This window comes from Melanerpes formicivorus, unplaced genomic scaffold, assembly GCF_026170545.1.
Source record: "Melanerpes formicivorus ecotype bairdi unplaced genomic scaffold, bMelFor1.0.p_v2 SCAF_21, whole genome shotgun sequence".
In the NCBI taxonomy this organism is placed as follows: domain Eukaryota; kingdom Metazoa; phylum Chordata; class Aves; order Piciformes; family Picidae; genus Melanerpes; species Melanerpes formicivorus.
The window spans coordinates 4,262,878-4,283,708 of record NW_027142373.1 but is presented as its reverse complement, the minus strand read 5'-3'; the positions used below and the strand labels follow the sequence as shown (position 1 = coordinate 4,283,708).

General features: G+C 41.5%; 1 protein-coding gene across 1 annotated transcript; it reads right to left on the bottom strand.

The window, feature by feature from the left end:
• Positions 1 to 1,758: 1,758 nt before the first annotated feature.
• APOH (apolipoprotein H) lies at positions 1,759 to 9,158 on the bottom strand. The gene is made up of 8 exons (XM_068151136.1): positions 9,052 to 9,158; positions 7,791 to 7,967; positions 7,125 to 7,221; positions 5,700 to 5,776; positions 4,953 to 5,141; positions 3,720 to 3,899; positions 3,026 to 3,223; positions 1,759 to 2,163 (listed from the first exon to the last, which is right to left on the bottom strand). Exons 1-8 carry the CDS (start codon positions 9,113 to 9,115, stop codon positions 2,093 to 2,095), a joined length of 1,053 nt encoding a protein of 350 aa, XP_068007237.1. The 5' UTR covers positions 9,116 to 9,158; the 3' UTR covers positions 1,759 to 2,092.
• Positions 9,159 to 20,831: the final 11,673 nt, after the last annotated feature.

Here is a 20,831-nt window from a genome sequence, read left to right as displayed (position 1 = left end):
GCCTCAAGTTGCACCAGGGGAGTTTTAGTTTGGACATTAGAAGAAACTTCTTCACTGAAAAGGTTCTCAACCACTGGAACAGGCTCCCCAAGGAGGTGGTTCAATCCCCATCCCTGGAGGTGTTCAAAAGAGGCAGAGATGTGGTGCTGAGGGACATGCTTTAGCACCACACTTGGTAGGGTTAGATAAAGGCTGGACTCAGTGATCCTAAAGTTCTTTTTCAACTGAAATGATTCTATGAGCCTATGATCCCACCTAAATATGTTAGGAAGCAAAACAGTGCTCATTGTACAATGAAATGCTCTCTTTGGCTGCTAGTGGGAATTTGTCTGTCTGCCTTTAAAGAATTAACTCACTGATGAGTATAAAGTATTAAATAATAATAGCTGCCTCAATTTCTCCTTAAAAATAGGAAGTATAAGAACAAATTATATCAGTCATGCTACTAAAATATTCATGTGCAGCCTTCAAAAAAAAAGGGTAATAAGAGTATGTTCAGAGTCTTTTAATGGTAGCTGTAGCATCTCACAAGTAGTTTGATCCCAATGTTAAATGGCCTTTTAAAAAGTTCTGGAGCAGTTTGCTTAATGTGCCACTTCTGCTCTCAGTCCCAGAGGCTTTATTGCTTCAGAGAGAACCACATAAGACTCTCATGACGATTTCAGTGTACAGCAAATATTTATTTGTTGCTTTCTAGGATGTTGAAATGATCATTATTTTTTTCCTGAATGGAAATACAGACATCAGCACAAAACTTGCCAGACAAGCAGTGAACTGCTTGTATCATAAATCAGATTAAAAGTACCTTTTACTTCAGAGCTACTTAATGACCAGAAATGGTTACTATTGCTCAACAGTTTGCAATTCTCTGTTTTTTTTGGGTTTTTGGGTTTTTTTTGTGGGGGGGGAGGGGGGAGGGAGAGGAAGGAATCTGTTTCATTGCGTAATATTGAAACAGTGGTAAAAATTAACAGTTCTATAAAACCAGAGTTTCAGGTGAAGCTAGAATCTATGAAACATAAATGGCCTTCTCAACTTCTTTGTTTAGAAGTGCAAAAGAACCATTTATCTGATGCTATTGGCATTTGAATCATGGCTGGGTACTTGAACACAAGCCCTATGAGGAGAGGCTGAGGGAGCTGGGATTGTTTAGCCTGGAGAAGAGAAGGCTCAGGGGTGACCTCATTGTCCTCTACAACTACCTGAAAGGTGGTTGTAGCCAGGAAGGGGTTGGTCTCTTCTCCCAGACAGCCAGCACCAGAACAAGGGGACACAGTCTCAAGCTGCGCCAGGAGAGGTTTAGACTCGAGGTGAGGAGGAAGTTCTTCACCGAGTGAGTCGTTTGTCATTGGAATGGGCTGCCCAGGGAGGTGGTGGAGTCACCATCCCTGGAGGCGTTCAAGAGGAGATTGGACGTGGCACTTGGTGCCATGGTCTAGTCATGGGGTCTGTGTTGATAGGTTGGACTCGATGATCCTCGAGGTCTCTTCCAACCTTAGTTATACTGTGATACTGTGATACTGTGATTTCTAAACTCATTTGGAAATCTCCATCTCTCTACTTACGTAAATTCTGGAAAATCCTTGGCTGGGGACCCTCTGTCTATCTGTAATTAAAGATCCACTCCCTATCACAGGGGAGCAGTAACAGAATCAGAATCCAGCTAATTAAGGAATGATTCAGGCTTCTCTGTATAAACCAGTTAAGAGCACCAGGATTTGACTGATGATTAGGTAAAGCTAAATAAGAACACACTACTGGCTGAAAATTGCTTTATTGTCAAGGAATTGCTATTGAGAAAGTCAATTCCAGTTGCACAAATGTTGGGAATATGGAAAGAGAAGTACTAGTATTGCAGGAAGTTTGAAGAAGGCAGAGGAAAGGCAATGAAAGTTAATGGATGAAATAGTGTCATAGCTTGTGAAAGGCTGGTAGAGAAAGGGATGGTGGATGGGAAAACAGCTGAGGCTGCATTCACAGAGAGACCAGAGTTGGCCTGGAAATACACACTCACAGGACCTAGGTCTTCCTCTCTTTACATAATATTTTGTCTCATTAAGGCAGAGATTCAGCACTGTGTTACTTCTCTGATTCATTTTTGATCTTCACATGGTTTCATGTCTGAGGGGTCCTTCTTTACAAGAGTTGAAAAAAAGCCACGTTCTGTTGAAAGCAAGTTAAGAACCTGAGTTAAATTCTTCAAACAGGTAAAGGCTGAAAATAAGGTCTCATGGACCCTGCTAGGTGAGCAGTCAACCTATGCATCATTTCAGAGTTGTCTTAGTTCTGGTTTAGTGAGAGCTAAGCTACTTCCATCAGAAGCCAAGCATGCAGAAAGATGTTTTCATCATGCGAAGGGTGTGTTTTACCCTTCACTTACAAATCAAAATAAACCCTACAAGGAATATTCTCTGTAAGGAATATTGATAAGGCAAATGGAAAGTATTTCCTCTTGCTAACACACTTCAAGATGTATTCTGCTTATTTATTCTGAAAACCTGTGTGCCTGTGAACCAGTTCCTCCAGCAACAATTCCTCACTGCAACTGTCAACTCCTTTTAAACACTCCTGGTCCAAAGCCAGAATCAGCATGTTGCTGATCAACATAAATATGGAATAATTCAACGGAATGGAAGTGAATCTGTCAGGTTCTCAAGGCTGCAGCAGTGTTCAGGCTCTTTTCCATTGCAGAAGATGTTGATCCAAGGATTCACGAAATCCTTGAGTATTTTAGGTATGCCCTTTGTTGGCACTAGGCCATCTCTAAATAACACCTTCTAAGAACAGATATTGAAGCAGGGCTGTGGTATATCCAAAGGAAAAGCCTGCTCTGCATCCTCTCCTCTCAGGCTATTTCTTCCATCTATGAAGAATTTTCTTCCATTTAGGAAGAAATCATTTTAGTACAAGGCAGATGAACTAGTCAGTCAAATAGGGCTCAAAGATGAGTTATGGCATTGCCCCCACACTATAGTACTTGGTATTCCTCCAGCAGAAGCTGGATTGTGACTAGCCCAGTTTGTACCTTTGAAACAGGCAGGGAGAGTCAGGTTGCCATCCACACATGGCACAGCTACTGTATAGGCACAGGATTTGTCTTTATTCTTGCAGAAGAAGGATATGGTTTCTCCATGCAGAATGCCCTCCTTAAGGTCGTTCTGAACTCTTTTCTTCTCACCATTGTACAATACTACCGCTTTCTTCACTGGTATTTTACATGGTTCTGTAAAACAATCCAGTAACAAGTGACACACAAGGATAATTAGAACTCTGTTTTGAAAAGCAGGTGGATTAGAACCCATCAGAAATCTGTACAAGTGACATTTAGGAATGAAAAATAACGTGTCCCACACCTATGTGGTACTTCTGCTGGTGTGGCAATGATGAAGAAATTCAGACCCCCCAAGCAGAGGGTCAAAAGTTTCCATTGAAAATCCAGCCTCAGTAAAATTACTACTTATATTAAACAGGAAGAGAGGAGGAAATAGGCAAAATAAAGTTACAGGGCAGATTACTGAGGTCAGTTCAGATACCTCATGTCACATTCACATCCAGTGTTCAACACTGGGAGTGGTCTTCACTTATTAGGGCCTTGAAATTACTACTTCGGTTTTGTTTTGAGAACAGCTCTTGCTCGGAGGTGTAATGCTCACCAATGATCAGAGCAATGGTCTTTTAGGAAAATTCAGTTTGATGGGAGGTTCTTTAGGGATAGATACCTTTACAGGTTGGCTTTGTGGACCAGTTTCCAGTCTTTTCACATCGGGAATGCTTAGGTCCATCCATCACGTATCTAGGCTGGCAGCCAAAGCTGACACTCTCGTTGTAGTGATATGTTCTACGGGCAACAAGCTCTAGGAATCCATTCTCTATTCCAGTTGGAGTGGGGCATGTGACAACTGTGGTGCAAAAACAAAACCAAGGATTTATCAGCATTGCAGCTCTAAAAGACACACTTTCCAAAAATACATGAAACTTCTACGGTGGCTCATTTCAGCTTCTTCCACAGGAAAACTGAATCAGAGGAAAGCCACCATAAATACACATTGCTTGATTTAAATCATATAATGGCTTAGGTTGCAAGGGACCTTAGAGATCATCTACTCTCCACCGTGGGCAGGGACACCTCTCAACTAGACTTGGCTGCTCAAGGCCTCATCCAGCCTGGTCTTGAACACGCCCAGGGAGGAGGCATCCACAACCTCCCCAGGCAGCCTATTCCAGAGTCTCACCCTCCTTGTACTGAAGAACTTCTCCCTAAGATCCAGTCTAACCCTGCTCTCCTTCAGCTTAAAACCATTCCCCATTGTCCCATCGCTGGAGATCCTAGAGACCCTCTCCAGCCTTCCTGTAGGATTCCTTCAGGTGTTGGAAAGCAGCTCTAAGTTCCCCCTGGAACCTTCTGATCTCTGGGTTCAATCCCAGCTCCCTCAGCCTGCCCTCATAGTAGAGGTGCTCCAGCCCTTGGATCATTTCTGTGGCCCTCCTCTGGACTCCCTCCAACAGCTCTTTTTATGGTGGGAACACCAGCACTGAATGCATGGTTATATCCAAAAGCTACTTACATGTGGCATAGTTTCACTGAAAGCAGTGGATTTCTCTGGACTAGGGGTGAGGTTGTCTCTCTTTTAAATTAATCCTAGCACGTAGCAGAATAAACGACTCACTGAGCTGTGGAGGCTGAGTTCTGATTCCTTCCCCAACATGAACTACATTTAGCAGGTCTTGTTTATATAACCTTTATACCTGCAGCAAATATTTTGTCAATCCCATGTTGAGTGCAACTTTGGTAGCAAATACCTTGCACACATCAGCCTGACTTCCAGAATTACTCTACTGTGTGTTTGCAGTAACAGCTACATTAAAAAAATAATAATCAAACATTATTAAGGCTGTTCACATAGTTTTATAAATACAACATGATTGGGAGTGTGTAAAAGTCAGTTACTTACCCTTGCACTCTGGAATGCTGCTCCAGTTCCCATTGGCCATGCAGGTAGCTGTCTCATTCCCAATAAGGGCAAGAGGAGGCACACACTCAAAAGTAATTGTGTCCAGGTACTTAGAAACATTCCCAGGCTTCAAGCCACGGTAAGAAAGGACTCCAAACTCAGGAATTGGGGGAGGTGCACAAGTCACAGCTAGGGAAGCAGAGAATTCACAGAAATCAAGGCTTAAAGATCAAATTATTACTAGTATCACGGGAGCAATGTGCTTATAACCAAATGAACACACACCACCCTTTAAGGAGAGAGGCTTGCAAAACAAAAAGGTCTGACTGAAAGTCTCAGGAGGCTTGGAGTATGCAATTCGTGAGTTTTGCTTTTTTTTTTCAGACAATATCATGCTTTTTCACAACAGGCTATAGCAAACTCACAACTGCTACAAAAGCATGACAATATCCTCTTTTTATATACTGGGAGAATGAATTTGAGTGAATAAGCATCTTACCTCCAGCTGTAAACAGCATCTCTGATCTTGGCCTTGGGTACAGACCTTTAAACTGTTTCTCTAAAACTACCACCACAAAGCTAAAGCCAAACAGACAGGGTTCTTCTTGATTTCTCCTAACCATTTTTTTTTTGCACAGCACTGTAGGTGGCCTCTGAATTAGTGTATATGTGCTTGTGAGCAATGGAAAGGAGTTTTTCTGTGGTCAGAATATGGATAGAGCAGTTGTTTAGTACTTAAACACATACGTTGACACTGTGGAAAAGTTCCACTCCACTTTCCATCTGCCATGCATTGGCTGGTTCTTGTCCCAAGAAGGTTGTACCTGAAAACAAAAAGATCTGCTTATCAGAAAGCTTAATGAACAGAGAGGAGATTCAAGTTCCTTATTGCAAGGAAGTTTACCATCACAAACAGACTAAAGAGTCCAGTTCTGAAATCTTTGTCTAGTTCTAGCACTTGCTGACCTCCAAGGAAGTTTAGATTCAGATATGGGAAATTCTGGCATTGCAAAGATCCAGACAAAAGGCTGGATAGAAAAAAAGATGTTTTGCCTTTTCAACTAATACAGTCTATCTCCTATATTAATTTCTACAGCTGATTAATACTATGGATGTATGTAAGCAGTGAGCATTGATCTGTGACTGCTAATGTAAATGTTATGGTTTCTTGGGAGGAGTTCCTAGCTAATTATGGCAATTAGGATCAACCTATTGCACAGAACTTAGCACTCTTAAGCACTGAAGTCATTGAGATGCATTATTTTAATGCCAGGTAGCCCCATTTAATTTCCATGTGGACTCTAAATGCTTCTCTCCTGTCCTGTGTGCTTCTATTATTAGCTCTTGCTCTGAGTTTTACAGAAATGCTCATGGTGGATCTATCAATACCACGCAGCTGAGAACCAGTAAATTCCAATTAGCAAAATTAAATCAGGTCCCATTGCTACATTTGGTGTCAAAGCTCAATTTATTTAAGCCTCATCTTGCTCCTGCTTTGCAGAAGGAGGTAGCTGAGGCTGTTGACACTTTTCAGTGAAGTCTAGATTAATCTCACTTGTGGCCTTCCCAGGTAAGCACTGTTAATTTATCAATTACCCAAGTAAAATGAACTGTGTGCTGCTCTCAAATATTTCCCTTCATTTACCATAACTATTTTGCTCTAAGTGCATCCCCATTTCTAAAGCTAGCAAGGAGGCTTGAGTAAAAGTGCATTTTACTCAGGGACCAAATTAGGGTTTACCTTTTGTTTTCATTTACTGAACTTGGAAAGGCATAGAAACAAAATTCTCAGTCTCCAAAGCCTAATGGTATAACAACTTAGATGGGGATTATCTTCTCCCTACTGTAGGATTTCATCTTATGATGTACTAAGAGGATTTCAAAAGCAGGGGAAAGCAGTCCAGAATAAAGTTTTGCATAAAATCTCTGCTATTTTGATGGCTTCCTTATCTGTAAGACATTGCTTTGGAGCAGCAAAGCTGCAGGATGTTGCGGCCAAGATAGAACAGGGGAGCATCACCAGACATGCTCTTGGGGTTATTTTAGTTTCTGAAGCAGAGGTGGGGTTTTATGTGCCATTTTCTAAGTTCCCTGTACTGTAGTAGTGGATACTAGACTGTAAGACAGTGATTCGGGTTATTGATTTAAGAACAGGAGGAAGGGAACACTTACCCTGGTTCACATGAAAAACTTACAGAACTCTGATAGTGGGAGTCTATAAAATCCATTTTCCCATGCTCCAAGTTTCCAAGACTGGGACATCTTTTTGCTGTTAATTAAAAGATTTTTAGAAAGGATAGTATTATTTCATGAGACATGAAGCTAGGATAAGAAAATTGAGCTGATCATAAAGGGGTCGTAGTGTCTTTCCTCTTTGCCATTCCCATATACTACATTTCATGAGTCAAGCTGTTCTGTATTTCTATCAAAATAAGGAGCTTCAAAGGTTTTCTGGTTAAATGGGTTTTAACACTCACTTGTCTGAGGAGAGTGACTTCTCTGCAATGAAATGGTAAAAATGAACAGTGAGGGATACAAGAAATGCAGGTTCTATCAAGCAGTGTATGTTTAGGAGTCAGATTAAGGATCACCTTGTCCGGGTCCAAACTACATCACCTCCCAGGAGCTGAGGCTTAAGGAAAAGTGTGGGACATGTCTGGGAATATCCTTCCCCTGTTACCTGCCCCTCTTTTCCCTCATTTGCCCCGGCAAGTAAGGGAAGAGGAAGTGGAGAACAGAAGTAGATCACTCAATTTCCCTACACAGACTATGAAATAATCTTTTCAGATCCATGCTTAGCACAAAGCCTAGGAGCAGGGTTTGCTCTGGCTTACTTACGGAGGCACAGCAGTGTGTTGAGAGGCCATTTGCCGGTCGGGAGGCAGGTGTACTTCCTCTGGCCATTGTTGGGGACAAAGCCAGGCCTACAGGTGTATTCTACTTCCTCACCCACTTCATACACACTTTTTTCGACATTGATGGTGGCAAATAGCACTTCTGGGGGCCTGGAGCAGACTGGAGACAAGAGTCAGAAATTGGGCAGTGTGAGTTGTTTTTATTTCTCAGCTAGAAGCATCACCTCCAGTGTGTTCCTGCACTCAGCTGAACAGTCTATCTGTAATTTATAGGTCCATAGCGTCCCGAGGCAGCTGCTGGCTGCTGGAAACAGTAGCCAGAAAACAATGTGCTTTTTCTCTTCTCCTTGACAGTTCTGTCCATGGTCCCAGTTAGAGGCTTTTTACTTTTGCTTCAAAATGGATTTATGAAGGCATTCTGCAAAGTGACTCAGTTATGGTAAATTACTTTCGACAGAAGAGGGTGAAAGTGACGTAGGAGCAAACTAATGCATTTCATTTTTAATCTGAGTTAGTTTGGAGGGGTCAGTCTGAAATGAGATTTAAATTTTATTTCTTTTAAATTACATTCCTTTTTCTCTTTTCCCCCCAATTTTTCTGTTCAGTGGGGCAAACACCCTGTTACATGAGACAGTTCTGAGCCCAAAACAGCTTTAACATGCTGACAGCATGAAGTAATCATCACCCAGAGAGTGAGAACAGGAGGGGAACAGTGAGAGGGAAATGGAGGGTGCAGACTGAGCTCCTGCAAAGGACATGGAGAGAGGTTCCTGCTGAGATTATGGAGAGAAAAAAGAGGGATGCAAAGCTCATTCTGTAGAAATGAATGGCAAACAGAGGTAGAGAGTACATGAAATATGCCCAGAGCCCTTGGCATGAGGAAAGGAGGAGAAAAGCAATGTGAGTGCCATGCCAGGCAGCTGCTGTGGTGGAAGAGAAGTTGAGCATGGAGCTGGGCAGCGGGACAGAACAAAGGTAACTCCTGGCACACACAATCCCCCTGCTATGCAGGCAGCCTGGTTTCCACAACTTCTTTCTTCTGTTTTCTTGCATTTTCTGTCTACAGCAATTGCTCTCACCATGGGAAAAGACAGGGGAAGGAATGGAAATGGGAAAAAAGGATAAGAAACAGTTTTCTGAGAAAATTCCCTTTCAAAACACTTGCCCAGAGTTGTCTAAAGGCTGTTGCATCCTCCAGCTCCCCTCATGGGTAGGATAGCCCTTAGAAAGTGGAAGGCTCTTACCTCTCGCTGCCAGAGTGCAGTGGCTCAGAGCAACTGCACAGGTGAGCAGTGCCAGGGGATACATTGCTGCCAGTCCACAAGCTTCCCAAATGACCCTCAGTCCAGCGTTTCTTCTCTTAAAAATAAAGGCATGGCCAAAAGGATGGTTACATATTAACTCTTCGTATTTATTCCCATCTCAGTAAACAGAAGATAAAAGGTTCCTTGTGTTGCTCATTATAAAGGATGAAACAACCATCACATGCTGGATGTGCAAATAATGCAGGAATTCAAATGGGTTGTTTCTGCAGAGCATCTCCTCTTGGGACTGATGTTTGTGGAAAAAACCCACCATATTATCCTCTCAGCATCTTTAGAGGATGAGGATATTTGGAATATGATACTGGATCCTATAATAGAACTGTCACTAAGAAGCTTTTGTCTATCATCTGAGCATGGACAGTTCTAGACAACAAAGTGTTGTGAGAGTTCTAACAAAACCTTTTTAAGGTGAAATGATCAGTGTTGGAGTGACACTGGTGTTGTCTTACACACCCAGTGATGATACCAACCTCATGCCAGTTTCCACTAGGTGATGATCTGGCCTGAAACTTCAGGCTTCAGGGGTCAGTTTGGTGAGATTCATATTATCAATAAGCATCTTTCAATTATCAGATAACCGAAAGCATCAGAGACAGAGCTCACAATGCCAGCCCTGCAGGAACAGTGAAATAATGCTTCTGGACTGTGCTTGTTTGTGACAAGGGAATCAAAATTCAGTCATATTTTTGGGTGGTATAAACACTTGGTTTTGAGACTGTGATTTGGGGTCATCAAGTCAAAACTCCACAGGTATCAGCTGAGGTTCCGATCACTGCAGCCCTCCTAATTTAGCAGATTTTTGACTGCAGAAGCATCTGAAGTACAACCAAAATAACATTTGTGTAATCATTGTTCCACAGTTTGGTGTTTCTAATCTCAGTATCCTCCTCCCCTGCTGACTCACAGCCTGTGAGGGGGAGTGAGGGACATCTGAAGCTCTAACGAGGAGCTAGGTTATGTCAAGCTCTTGCTGCTGCCATCTTAAATAGTTTGTTTATTTTCATTTTACAAAGTTTGCACTTGAAACACAAATTTTAGTCACAACATTAAACAATTAGGAACATGCTATTCTTCCCAGAAAGAAAGTGCTGTGAATGTCCTGCTCAAAATATTTACCAGATACACAGTGCCAAAGGGCGAAGTACCATTGCTAAATCAACAGGAAAAAACTGACTTTATTTTCTCTATTTATGTCTGATTAATTTTCTGTTTGTTATTTTCTTCTTCCTCTTCTCCTTCTCCCCAGAATGTCACAAGTATCTTTTCCCTTCCCAACTCCCTGCAGCGCTGTAATAAACTTTCTTGCCTCTGGTTTAAATCCTTCCTTCGATCTTCTTGCTGTTTTACTTACATTCTTTTCCGTGTTCGAAACAGTATAGAGGCACAAGTTTATCCCTTTCAACGCTGGCCATTTCTCACTGTGCTCAGCAGATGGCAGAGCGAGCTCTACCATACAGGCACAGACTTGGACTGAAAAGTTTTCTGTACTACTTTGAGAAGTGGCGGAGGGGGGGAGGAAGGTTAAAGTATATGCACGTTAATTTTGCCATAGATTTGGTTTGTGATAACCTGACTGCCCTGAAAATTGAAAGCAGAATTGAATAATTGTATGCAAAGCAGAGGAATGAATGTGTAACTGTGCAGAATCTCTAAGTATTCATTTCACAGCACAGCATAATAGCTGCCAATATTGGGATTCTTCTTGAAAACCTGTTTCTCTTCCATAAGAAACATTAAAATGGATGTTACAAATAGCTGTGTCTTTCCCAGTAAGTGGAGAAACTGTGGTTATTTCTGTATGGATTCACCTTGGCACAGCAGGAGCAACCAAACCTGGTTCTTGCTGAAACTGTGGTTATTTCTGTATGGATTCACCTTGGCACAGCATGAGCAACCAAACCTGGTTCTTGCTGTATCAGTATGCAGTTATATATATCTATCATTTGATTCCCTGTTTAATCCAACCCATGTGGTTTTTTATTATCACACCTCCTATAAACCAAACCATGAAGCAGACTTTTCGTTCATTGGTGACCACATAAATACAGAGCAGACTGATGGTCTGCTACTATCACAAATAGTATATTCCAAGGAAAGAAATGATACCTCTTGGCAGAAAAGTAGTGCAAGAAGACCCTGAGATGATGTTGGTTTGCATGATGTGCAGAGGATCACTATCAGAGCAGTCTAAATGTTGCCAAGTTTTGTGCAAGCATAACTTAGAGAATATGCAGGAGGAATGTGAATAACTAGATTTGCAGTGTTGCCCAGATAAAAATGTGAAGGGCAGCGCAGAAGAGATGTCTGAAAAGATGGCAATTAAGTGATGGAATCCCTTCCTGATCAGAGTGGTTTCAATAAGGAGTAAGAGGAAGAAGATAAGCCAGCAAAGGCCCTAAAAGTGAAGGTAAAAATGTCATATGGAAGAGAAGGAGAAAAAAATAGTAGAGGGATGCTAAAAAGAAAATTATGATGAAAACCAGTCTATGCAGCAGCATTCTTCATTGACAGCAGGGGTCAACTAGACCTGTCATGACAATAGGACAAGACATTCTAATAATCCGGACAGAAGATAATAGGAGGGTTAGACAAAGACTTTCAGACAGGAATTGGTCTCTCCTGAAGAAATTATGCAGAAAGTTTGCAAGAACTAGGCAGACTGAAGGTCAGTGTGAGGTAACAGTTCCCCAGCTAATGAGCCAGACCTCATGTCCTTCCTCTAATCTGTCTCCTTCTGTAGTTGATGCTGTAATTTCCCTGATATTGTAGGATATGTCACACCTCTGATTCTGCCACAGAATTCCTAGCAATCTGTCCTTTCAGACAATGAGTGTTGTGTTTGCATTACCTATTATTCTCCAGACTTTGACTGTTCTGCAACCAGAAAATTCACAATACAGCCAGATTAAGATGTAGATGTTTCTTAAATCAAAAGGAATGTATTCATTGGGGACAGAGGTAGACTATTAGAGACACTTGAATGCAGTCCTCCCTCCCATGCCAGCACCTGCTTGCTGAGGTGCTTCCTGGCATGGAAGCTGACTTTGGGACTATACTTGAACCAACAATCTCATTCTTTTCCTACAAGGTTAAGATACTCAGATTCAAACTCTCTTCAGGTTGTTCCTTTTGTTTCACACCTCAGCCATTAGGTTTTCCTGTGTGCACCCATTCCTGACTCCAGAGCATGAAGAGGCAATGATCAGATGGCTAATGGATGTGTCCCTATTCCTCTGCAGGAGCAGGTGTTAAGTCACGGGTCCAATCATTGACCTTTATGTTGCCAAGATAGTTCTTATTAATATTTGCTCAAAGTTCATTTGTTCACTGCACAAACATTTTTATCACCTCTACTCAATACATTCAATATTGAAGTGAGTGCTCCATTGCACGGAAAAGTTAAAAAAGTGCAAAATAAGAAGGTAAACTGAGGCATTTTGAGCCTTAAAAGAATTGCTTTCAGTTCTGGTCTAGGTGAGACCATTCTGACTTCTTATAGATCTGTTGCATTTAATGTATAGGTAATTGAGGTATATACATTCATTACTAGCAAAATATTCAGCCACCCAGCAACCAAGATCCATTTCAGTGTATTATTTTCCCCAGAAAGTTCATATTTCGTGTGTTTGGAGATGTTGGAAGCAAACACACAGGAACTGCTATTGACATGAAAGAATGTCTCAATGACATCAGAAGTAAATGGCATCTATATAATTCTCCAGAAGATTCTTTTCCTTTAGTAGCACATTTTAGGAGTAAACTGCAGTCCTAGTCACCACTGATGTTTCAGAATGCTTTTTCTGAAGTTACCACAATAATTATCATTTTAGTCCTGGGCCTTAAACTGCTTTAAGCACCCTCCCAGGTTACTGGAAGTGTGGTATTGAAATACCCAACCCTGTATTAATCTGAGATGTCAGAGGGCTGGCACTGCAGTTTCCCCAGGTGACAGCAAGCCTTTCTTCTCTTGCAGAGGCATGAAGATGTTCTACTTTCCACACACATTAAAATCACAGTGTACAAAACGAGAGAGCATTTTAAAGCTACTTCCTCCTCGCCGCCTTCTCATTTCCTGCACTGAAAAATCCGGAGAATCTCTTTCACAGTTCTGCTGTGACCCAAATATTGTGAAGCAGTCTGTTCCTCTGATAAATTCATCACAACGCTCTCTAAAAAAAAAATCCTGTGTTAAATTTCTTCCTCAAGAATGTTAAATGATGAAGCCTTGGGGGCAAATGATTTGCTGTGAGAGTTTGAACCTGCAGCGAACAGCTCTGTGAGGGACAACTTTTGAGATGTTGACATAAAAGCACAGTATGAAACCACAAGGCCTTCTTGCCCTTTTTCACCTTGTCTCACCTTTTGGCCTTTTCCCTCAGAGCAGATATAGAGATACAGGACTGTACCCAAGGAAGAAGACAGCCAGACATAATAAGGGAGAGGTCAGAAAAGACAGGATGCTCTCCAAGTTCAGGCCAAACTGTCTCTCTTCTTCCATGAAGACTGAAACAAACTTTCCAAGATTCTCTTCATTGTTACTCTACCACTTTCTATTAAGCCAGATACCATAGATTTCTGAGAGCAGTATCTGGACTTTTTTTTGCATATATATATATATACACACACACACACACACAGAGATATGTATTGCATCAGGTTGTCATCTTGCTTGCACAATGGAGAGAGTTCAGCACTGCTCAGGATCTGATGCCAGTTCTCCAAGGAAAGCACAATGCTGCAGGAATGTACTTTACACTTCCATCAAACCTGTCATTAGTATTTTACCACACTGTGATCCAGTGGAGCAGTCCTGGCTGTTTTTTACCCCAGGAGAACCCCATTTCTCCCCTAAAAGGGTTTCTCTGGTAAACAAGAAGGCTCTTAAATTACCTCTTCTTCCCTTGGCATATTGCCAGGGTACTATCAGAAAGTCCAGCTACTACCAGATTTATTTACTGCCAGTCTTTGGTTTTCCCAACAGACAGATAAGAGGATCAATAATGAAGAAGCTGTTTGGTATATTCATCCACATTAAAAACTTAATTGAAAAGTGCCTCTGTCTGAAAGCAGCCTAGAGTAGATGCTCTTTAGCTGTGTCAGAGGTGTCCACTGGTATCACCTAATAAATCAACAGCTCCAATCTGAGTAGATCCTCTGATCTCTGTTACTCTGTGGGTATCATCTGTTACATTGTTTCTGGGCAGAAGTCCAGAGTGTTCTAGATGAATAAATCTACCTTCTTCATGATTCAGCTCCTGTACAGTGCCATCAAATCATGGATATGGATGGATACTCATCTCTCTTATGGTCTAACCCAAAACCTTCACAAGCCAGCCTGAGTCTTGTCATTGGCTTCATTTAAGGCTTTTTAAATGGGATTTTAGCATCAAGTTATATAGCATTAACAAAATTACAAGACGAGGAATTTCTCCAAAATCTTTCTGAGTCAACAGAAATAGTTGACTACAATTTTTCCTCGTCTATTTTTAATCTGGTATTTGTAGCAAATTTACTCCGTAAGGGGGAATTCCTCGCTTCATTCCTCACTTGATTCCTCACTTCACTGTTGACTGACAAGTCTGAAAAAGCTAAAAATGTTGTCTCAGAACTGAAAATGTCCCTAAAATGTTGGATCCAGAGGGAAGGTCATTGACTTTTACAAGCTGCTTTTCAAGAGTGTTCTTGAATATTCAAGCATTGTGGGATGAGTTTAGAGTCCATGTGATGGGAAAGGTGGGTTTGCCTCCAGCTAGGCATTTTGCTAGAAAAATCATGCTGCTGTGGAAACTTCCTCCTACACCTCTCTCTGATGACATCACATTTATTCTGTGTCTGGATCATGTTAACAGAGTCATAGCGCACCATGAAGTAGGGCACATTTATAGTGTGGACCATTAGGGAGTAGGAAGATATCAATAAACTAATTTCACATTGTGACAACCTCTAACCTCCAGCAATAAATCCAGGGTGAAGCCTTTCTAAGAGGAAGCAGATTGCAGAGGGGCCGGTATCAATAACTGGAATCAGATTTTCAGAAGGACTCAAATTGTATTTAGACAACTAAATGAAGGCCAGGCTTTTTAAAGTGCTCATTTTATTGAAGTAAATTTTTGGTGTCTTGGGTTCTTTGGAAAATGCAGCCACCTCTTGGTTTCCAGAAGGCCACTCTGCTGCTTTGATGATCTCCACATGTATGTGTATCTCTCAAAATACTGATTCTAGTGTTGTAATCATCATCATCATCATCTAGCCAGGGGTTTCTTGGAGTTTTGCATCTATTCTGTATGTAAAAATAACAAAAATAAGCATCAGAGTCAATCTCCCTTTATTCACCACCCATGGAGATTCTTTCCTTGCACAGGGAGACACAAAGATGCTGCCAGCATTTTGGCAACAGGAGGAAATAAAATTGCAATCATTCCAACATTGCCAGAACTGATAGCAGTGACAGGCTCATAAATTTAAGTTTTGCCAAGAGACGATGTCCAGGTGTTTTGGAAGGAATGGATCCTGAGTGTCAGGTATTTATGATACAAGTTGAGAATGCACCAGGAGGACATGGATGTGTGCTTGCTACACATTCTGTTTGGGGGTTATTTGTTTGGGGGGGTGTGGTGGGGAGAAATCTTATTTTTTCTCCCTCTTTTCACCTAATCTTGTGGTCCTTAATGAGAGGGCCATTGTTTTTCCATGGATATCAGGGTGTAGTCAAGGCCACTGTGCAAGTTGGCTTAACCACTGTTCCAAGCATTTCTAAAGCAAGCTGCCCAGATTTTATCTCACAGACATGACCTAATGCATCTGGAACTAAATCCACTGGTGCCTGCATATGGGATGCCCAGGGGTTTTTTATTCCTTGGCAGCAATGTGGGTGAGCTGTTTGATTTTTAAGATTGTTGGCCGAAACAGAACTGGTTTTAAATGTAAATCTCTAGTATTTTATTTAGATACAAACACCAATTTGGGGCTGTTGAGGTCACCATATCTTAATGGTGAAATAGTAGCATGAGGCTTAGCACAAGATAAGGAAATGTTCCCTTGTTATGACATGTGATAGTCTGCTGATCTGTTCAGCTTTTTAATCCACAATACTAAAGACTAAAAACTAGTCTCTACTACTTTAAAGGACAGTTTTGGGGGGGCTATTTTTGAAAGTTAATATTCCAGTGGGGAGCTAAATGAATGTCAAATGCTAACAAACAGACTCCTCCTTTGTGTGACATCTCTGTGGCAGGGATGTTTCCCACACTTAATTTTTCAGTTAACTGTTCACTTTGGGGTTTTGAAACGGGTTTATGAAACTAATGTCAGCATCTTGTGTGTGTGTCAGTGTTTTGTCTTTTCAGTCCTTCTAAATCAAACAAATATTTTAAAGCTGTGTTTGTCCAGCTGAACTCTCGTCAGTTCCATTAGTAGTGTTTCCATAAGTGTAGACACTCGTGTAGAGCACAGACTGACATGGTGTAATTGGAACTCAGACACTGAAAATGGTACTCTGCTTTCTCTGCACCAACCCTGCACATACAGCTTAAACTACTAATGCAAAAAGTCTGGAAGAAAATAGGGGTTTGAGGGTGACTACGTACAGTTAATATTTTTTTCTTTAATTAGAGAAGAAAACAGACACAGGAGTGGTGGTGCTGGTTCAGGCAGGGCCCATCTCTAAACAGAGACCACAGGTGCTCACCTAGGAAGTGGAAAGAGTGCAAGCAGATGTGATCTTTCCTCCTAAGAATCCCTCACTTTCTGAACATTTGGAGAATTTTCTGAGCCAGCTGTGGTCTGTGTTCAGTAACATGCAGTGTTTGTCTCTCCCAGACTTTCTTACCGGCCTGAGCTCATGTGAATGTCCTGCACCAGTACTGTTTTTTGCATTGGGCTCTTCTGGGCAAGAAACTCCAGAGGTCAACTGTCCCTTGCAAAAAAAAACCCACCTGCTTTGTTTTTTACAAACCTGTGTGCCATGTTTCTCTAAATAAATAATAAAGGCTCTTTTGTTTAGTCGGTACAGGAGAGGTTTGTTCTTTTATCCACATCATTTGAGTGTGTTGTTTGTATTTCAAAGTCTAAACCTTTCTGCCTTTTTTCTCTGTGTGTACAGTTGAAAACTGAAGATTTGCCTACACAAGAGAATTGTTCTGCTGCACTCAGAAAAATGTGAATTAGTTTTTGGAAAAGATACTCAAAAGTTTTCCAGAGTGATTGCTGGTGGGAAGGACACAATCTGCAAAACAACAACGACAGCAAATACTCCAGCTGAGGCAGAAATTTTTGTTGATACAATTTAGAAAGAGACAAACCCTGTGAAACATCCCAAAGGGCCTCCATCACATTTCAATGAGTAACAGCATCAAGCTCTGATTCAGCTCTCTAACTAGGAGATATTTTACCATGTTCCTAATATGCCTGAGATATGAAAAAAGAAAGCAAGAGACTCAGTATTCTCACTCAGTATTCTGATGAGAACATTGATATATAAAAAATGTATTTTACTCTCAATGTTCTGTATAACATCAGCCATTTATTTCCAATTCTGTGGAGAGCTGCTGTGAGGATGATTCAAAGGCAGCTACAAGCTCTGCACAAGGAATGGGGTTTGCACCACTTTCAAGGAAACTCCAGCTGAAATAAGACTGAGAGACCTGGGGTTGCTTAGTCTTGAGAAGACAAAGCTGAGAGTGGATCTTAGCAATGTCTACAAATATCTGAGGGGTGGGTGTCAAGAGGAAGGTGCCAGGCTCTTTTTGGTGGTCCTCAGTGACAGGAGAAGGAACAGTGAGTACAAGCTAGAACGCAGGAGGTTCCACCTCAACACAAGGAGACACTTCTTTATGGTGAGGGTGGCAGAGCACTGGAACAGTCTGTCAGGAGAGGTTGTGGAGTCTCCTTCTGTAGAGATTTTCAAACCCACCAGGATGTTTCTGTGTAACCTGCCCTATGTGATCCTGTTCTGGCAGGGAAGTTGGACTGGATGATCTCTGGAGGTCCCTTCCAACCGCTAACTTTCTGTGATTCTGTGATTCACATGTTGCAAGGAGAAACAGGTTTTGCTGATTAGGACGTATCAATGAACTGCATTTTCATCCCTGGAAAATGATTAATTATTATACTTAGTCCCCTTTTCCCCCCTCAGAATCTCTCAGAAGTATATTTTCTGTGACATCTCATCTCTCATATGGTATTTTTTTCTGTGCTTAGTCTTCTTTTTGACTGTGTTTTAACAGATACATTCAGACCTTTGCATTAGCACGAGGATGTGTAAACAAGCTGTGACATGGAATAAAATCATATGACTCAGTATTTCCCATCCTGCAACCTGAGAAACTTTGAGGGCAAAAGAGCAGAGAAGAGAATCAATGTCAATATAACAACATCGAAAAAGGCACAGGTAGAGTTGTGCAGGCTGTAAACACACAGGTGCAGAAAGACACAGAAAGATACAGAAACCAGTGTTGACAGAGAGAGAGACAAAATACTTCTACCTCCTTCTCACCCCTGGGGTAACAGACATACAAACATTCACACAAATGTATTTATTTATGTTACCACATCCTACCTTTTTCCAAATTTGGAAGCATGTTGGGTACATTGTTGCCAAAGTCTCTGGGTAAGAACAATAAACAATGTTGTTGATGACTATCACAGAATCATAGAAGTGTTAGGGTTGGAAGGGACCTCAAGGACCATCTAGTTCCAATGCCCCTGCCATGGGCAGGGACACTGCACACTAGACACCTCCACTACCCCCGTGGGCAACCTGTTCCAGTGTCTCACCACCCTGATGGTGAAGAACTTCTTCCTAACATCCAATCTGAATCTACCCATTTCTATTTTTGTTCCATTTCCCCCTAGTCCTATCATTACCTGACACCTGACTATGTAGTAGGATCTGGGAAAAGTATAGCAATAGTGGACATTAGCTTATAATTAATAATTAACAAACTTATGCAAGGGATCTTCAACACTAAATTCTGTAGGTAATCTGAACTAAATTCTGTTTAGTGATTTGAAACAGAAAAACATTCCAAAGAATGTATCACTGTGCCGGGGGCGGGGGAGGGGGAGGAGGTTGGTGTGTGTTTGAAATTCGGAAAATCTAGCTTCTGGAATTTTACTCTGAACTTGTATTAACAGAACTTGCTAACTGCTTTTGACTTAATTATGGCAAGTAATTATTTTACAAGAGTTGCTGGTAGAAATCCCCCATCAGCTGACTGTGTGTAAATCCCTTTAGAAGATGAGACTGGACGAAGCAAATTGTTTTTAGAAAGCAAGTTTGCAAGGATCAAGTTACCCTTCCTAAAAAAGGCTTTGGAAAAGAGCTACTTGTCCTGATAACTCTCTGGCAAAGGAAGTGGTTGTAAATTGCTTTGAAATATGAGGATAAATTAGGTTGTAAACTTCCTCATAGGTCTCAAGCAGGAAGTGATTCCTGCCTGTTGAGTATTTCTTACAAGCAGGAAATAATAAAATAGCTACGATTGCCAAAGCTGATGAAGGTATTATCCTTGGCTTTGTCTTTGGGCTGATCTGATGCAGCACAGTGCATGTAAATAGTGACAGAGCAATCCAGACACTTTTCCTCTAGGAAGGAGGCTTTTTAAAATTGCTTTTGGGTCAGAAAAAGATGCAGGCAGTAGCATGCTGATCCAGCAGATGAGTAAAAAGAGAAGGCATTGCACAGGCAGCAGAATGACTCTAAGAAACCCCTTTCAAAATGAGCACAGATGCTTGCACTTGCAGACCTAGGATGACAGGGAATCAAATATAGAAAGGACTTGAGAAGTTGTGCTTGTTCCAGCAATAATGAGATTCTTCAGAGAAAAACTCATAAACCATCCAGTGGGAACTTCTATCAGGGATGAACTCTCTAGGATATTACCCAACTATTCATACAGGGGTACATTTGTTATCAGAAGACCCAAAAAATGGTTCTTTGGAGTCAGAAATTCTGAAGCTGCTTGCCAGGAGATTGGAAAAGCTGGTCCTGTGATTTAATAACCATGTATATGCCTGAACACAAACGATAATGCTGAGTCCTTGTCCAGATGGCCTGAATCAAACACAAATTGCAAACACTACTCTAAGCAGAAGAGCAAGTCATGAGCTGCTGGTAAGAATGTGCACGCTCAGGAAGAGGTCACAGACATCTTTCTTCCAGAAATTTCCAGAGGAAGGATGAGTTCTTGTGCCAGCCACAGGACCTGAGTGCAGAGGTGACAAGCAGAAGCCTCCCAGCAAGAGGCTGCTGACAGTTGGATTGTGAATGGAACACAGTGTCCCCTCTGTAAGAATATCCTGGCCATAGTGACAAGACTTGACAGTGGGAGGTGAACACATACACATATACCCAAAGGCTCTCTGTAAGTGGTGTGTATCCAAAATAAAGCAGTCAGAGGAGTTGTAAGTTGTATACAGTAAGGGAAGGTTGTTACAATGGCTTACCCAGTTGTCTGGAGATGGCTATGCACACAGACTCCTTTTTTTCTCTTGCTTAATGTGTATAATCACAATGTACAAATAATTATTAGGTTTGAGATCAAATGGTTCCTTTACAGAGACAATCATTGTAATATGATGTGCAGCATCATGATTGCTGTCGTCTGGCTCCTCCAGGGGCCTCATAAGGCAGCCAGCAGGTGCTGGAACCAAGAGCCAGGGGCACTCACTGATGTTTCAGTGAACAAACCTTGACCAGA

Coding starts and splice junctions, on each gene's coding strand:
- APOH (XM_068151136.1), bottom strand. CDS start 9,115: ATGTATCCCCTGGCACTGCTCACCTGTGCAGTTGCTCTGAGCCACTGC. Junction 5,777..7,124: donor AGTTTTTCATGTGAACCAGG/GTAAGTGTTCCC, acceptor TTTTGTTTTCAG/GTACAACCTTCTTGGGACAA. Junction 5,142..5,699: donor AACTTTTCCACAGTGTCAAC/GTATGTGTTTAA, acceptor CTGCTTCCCTAG/CTGTGACTTGTGCACCTCCC.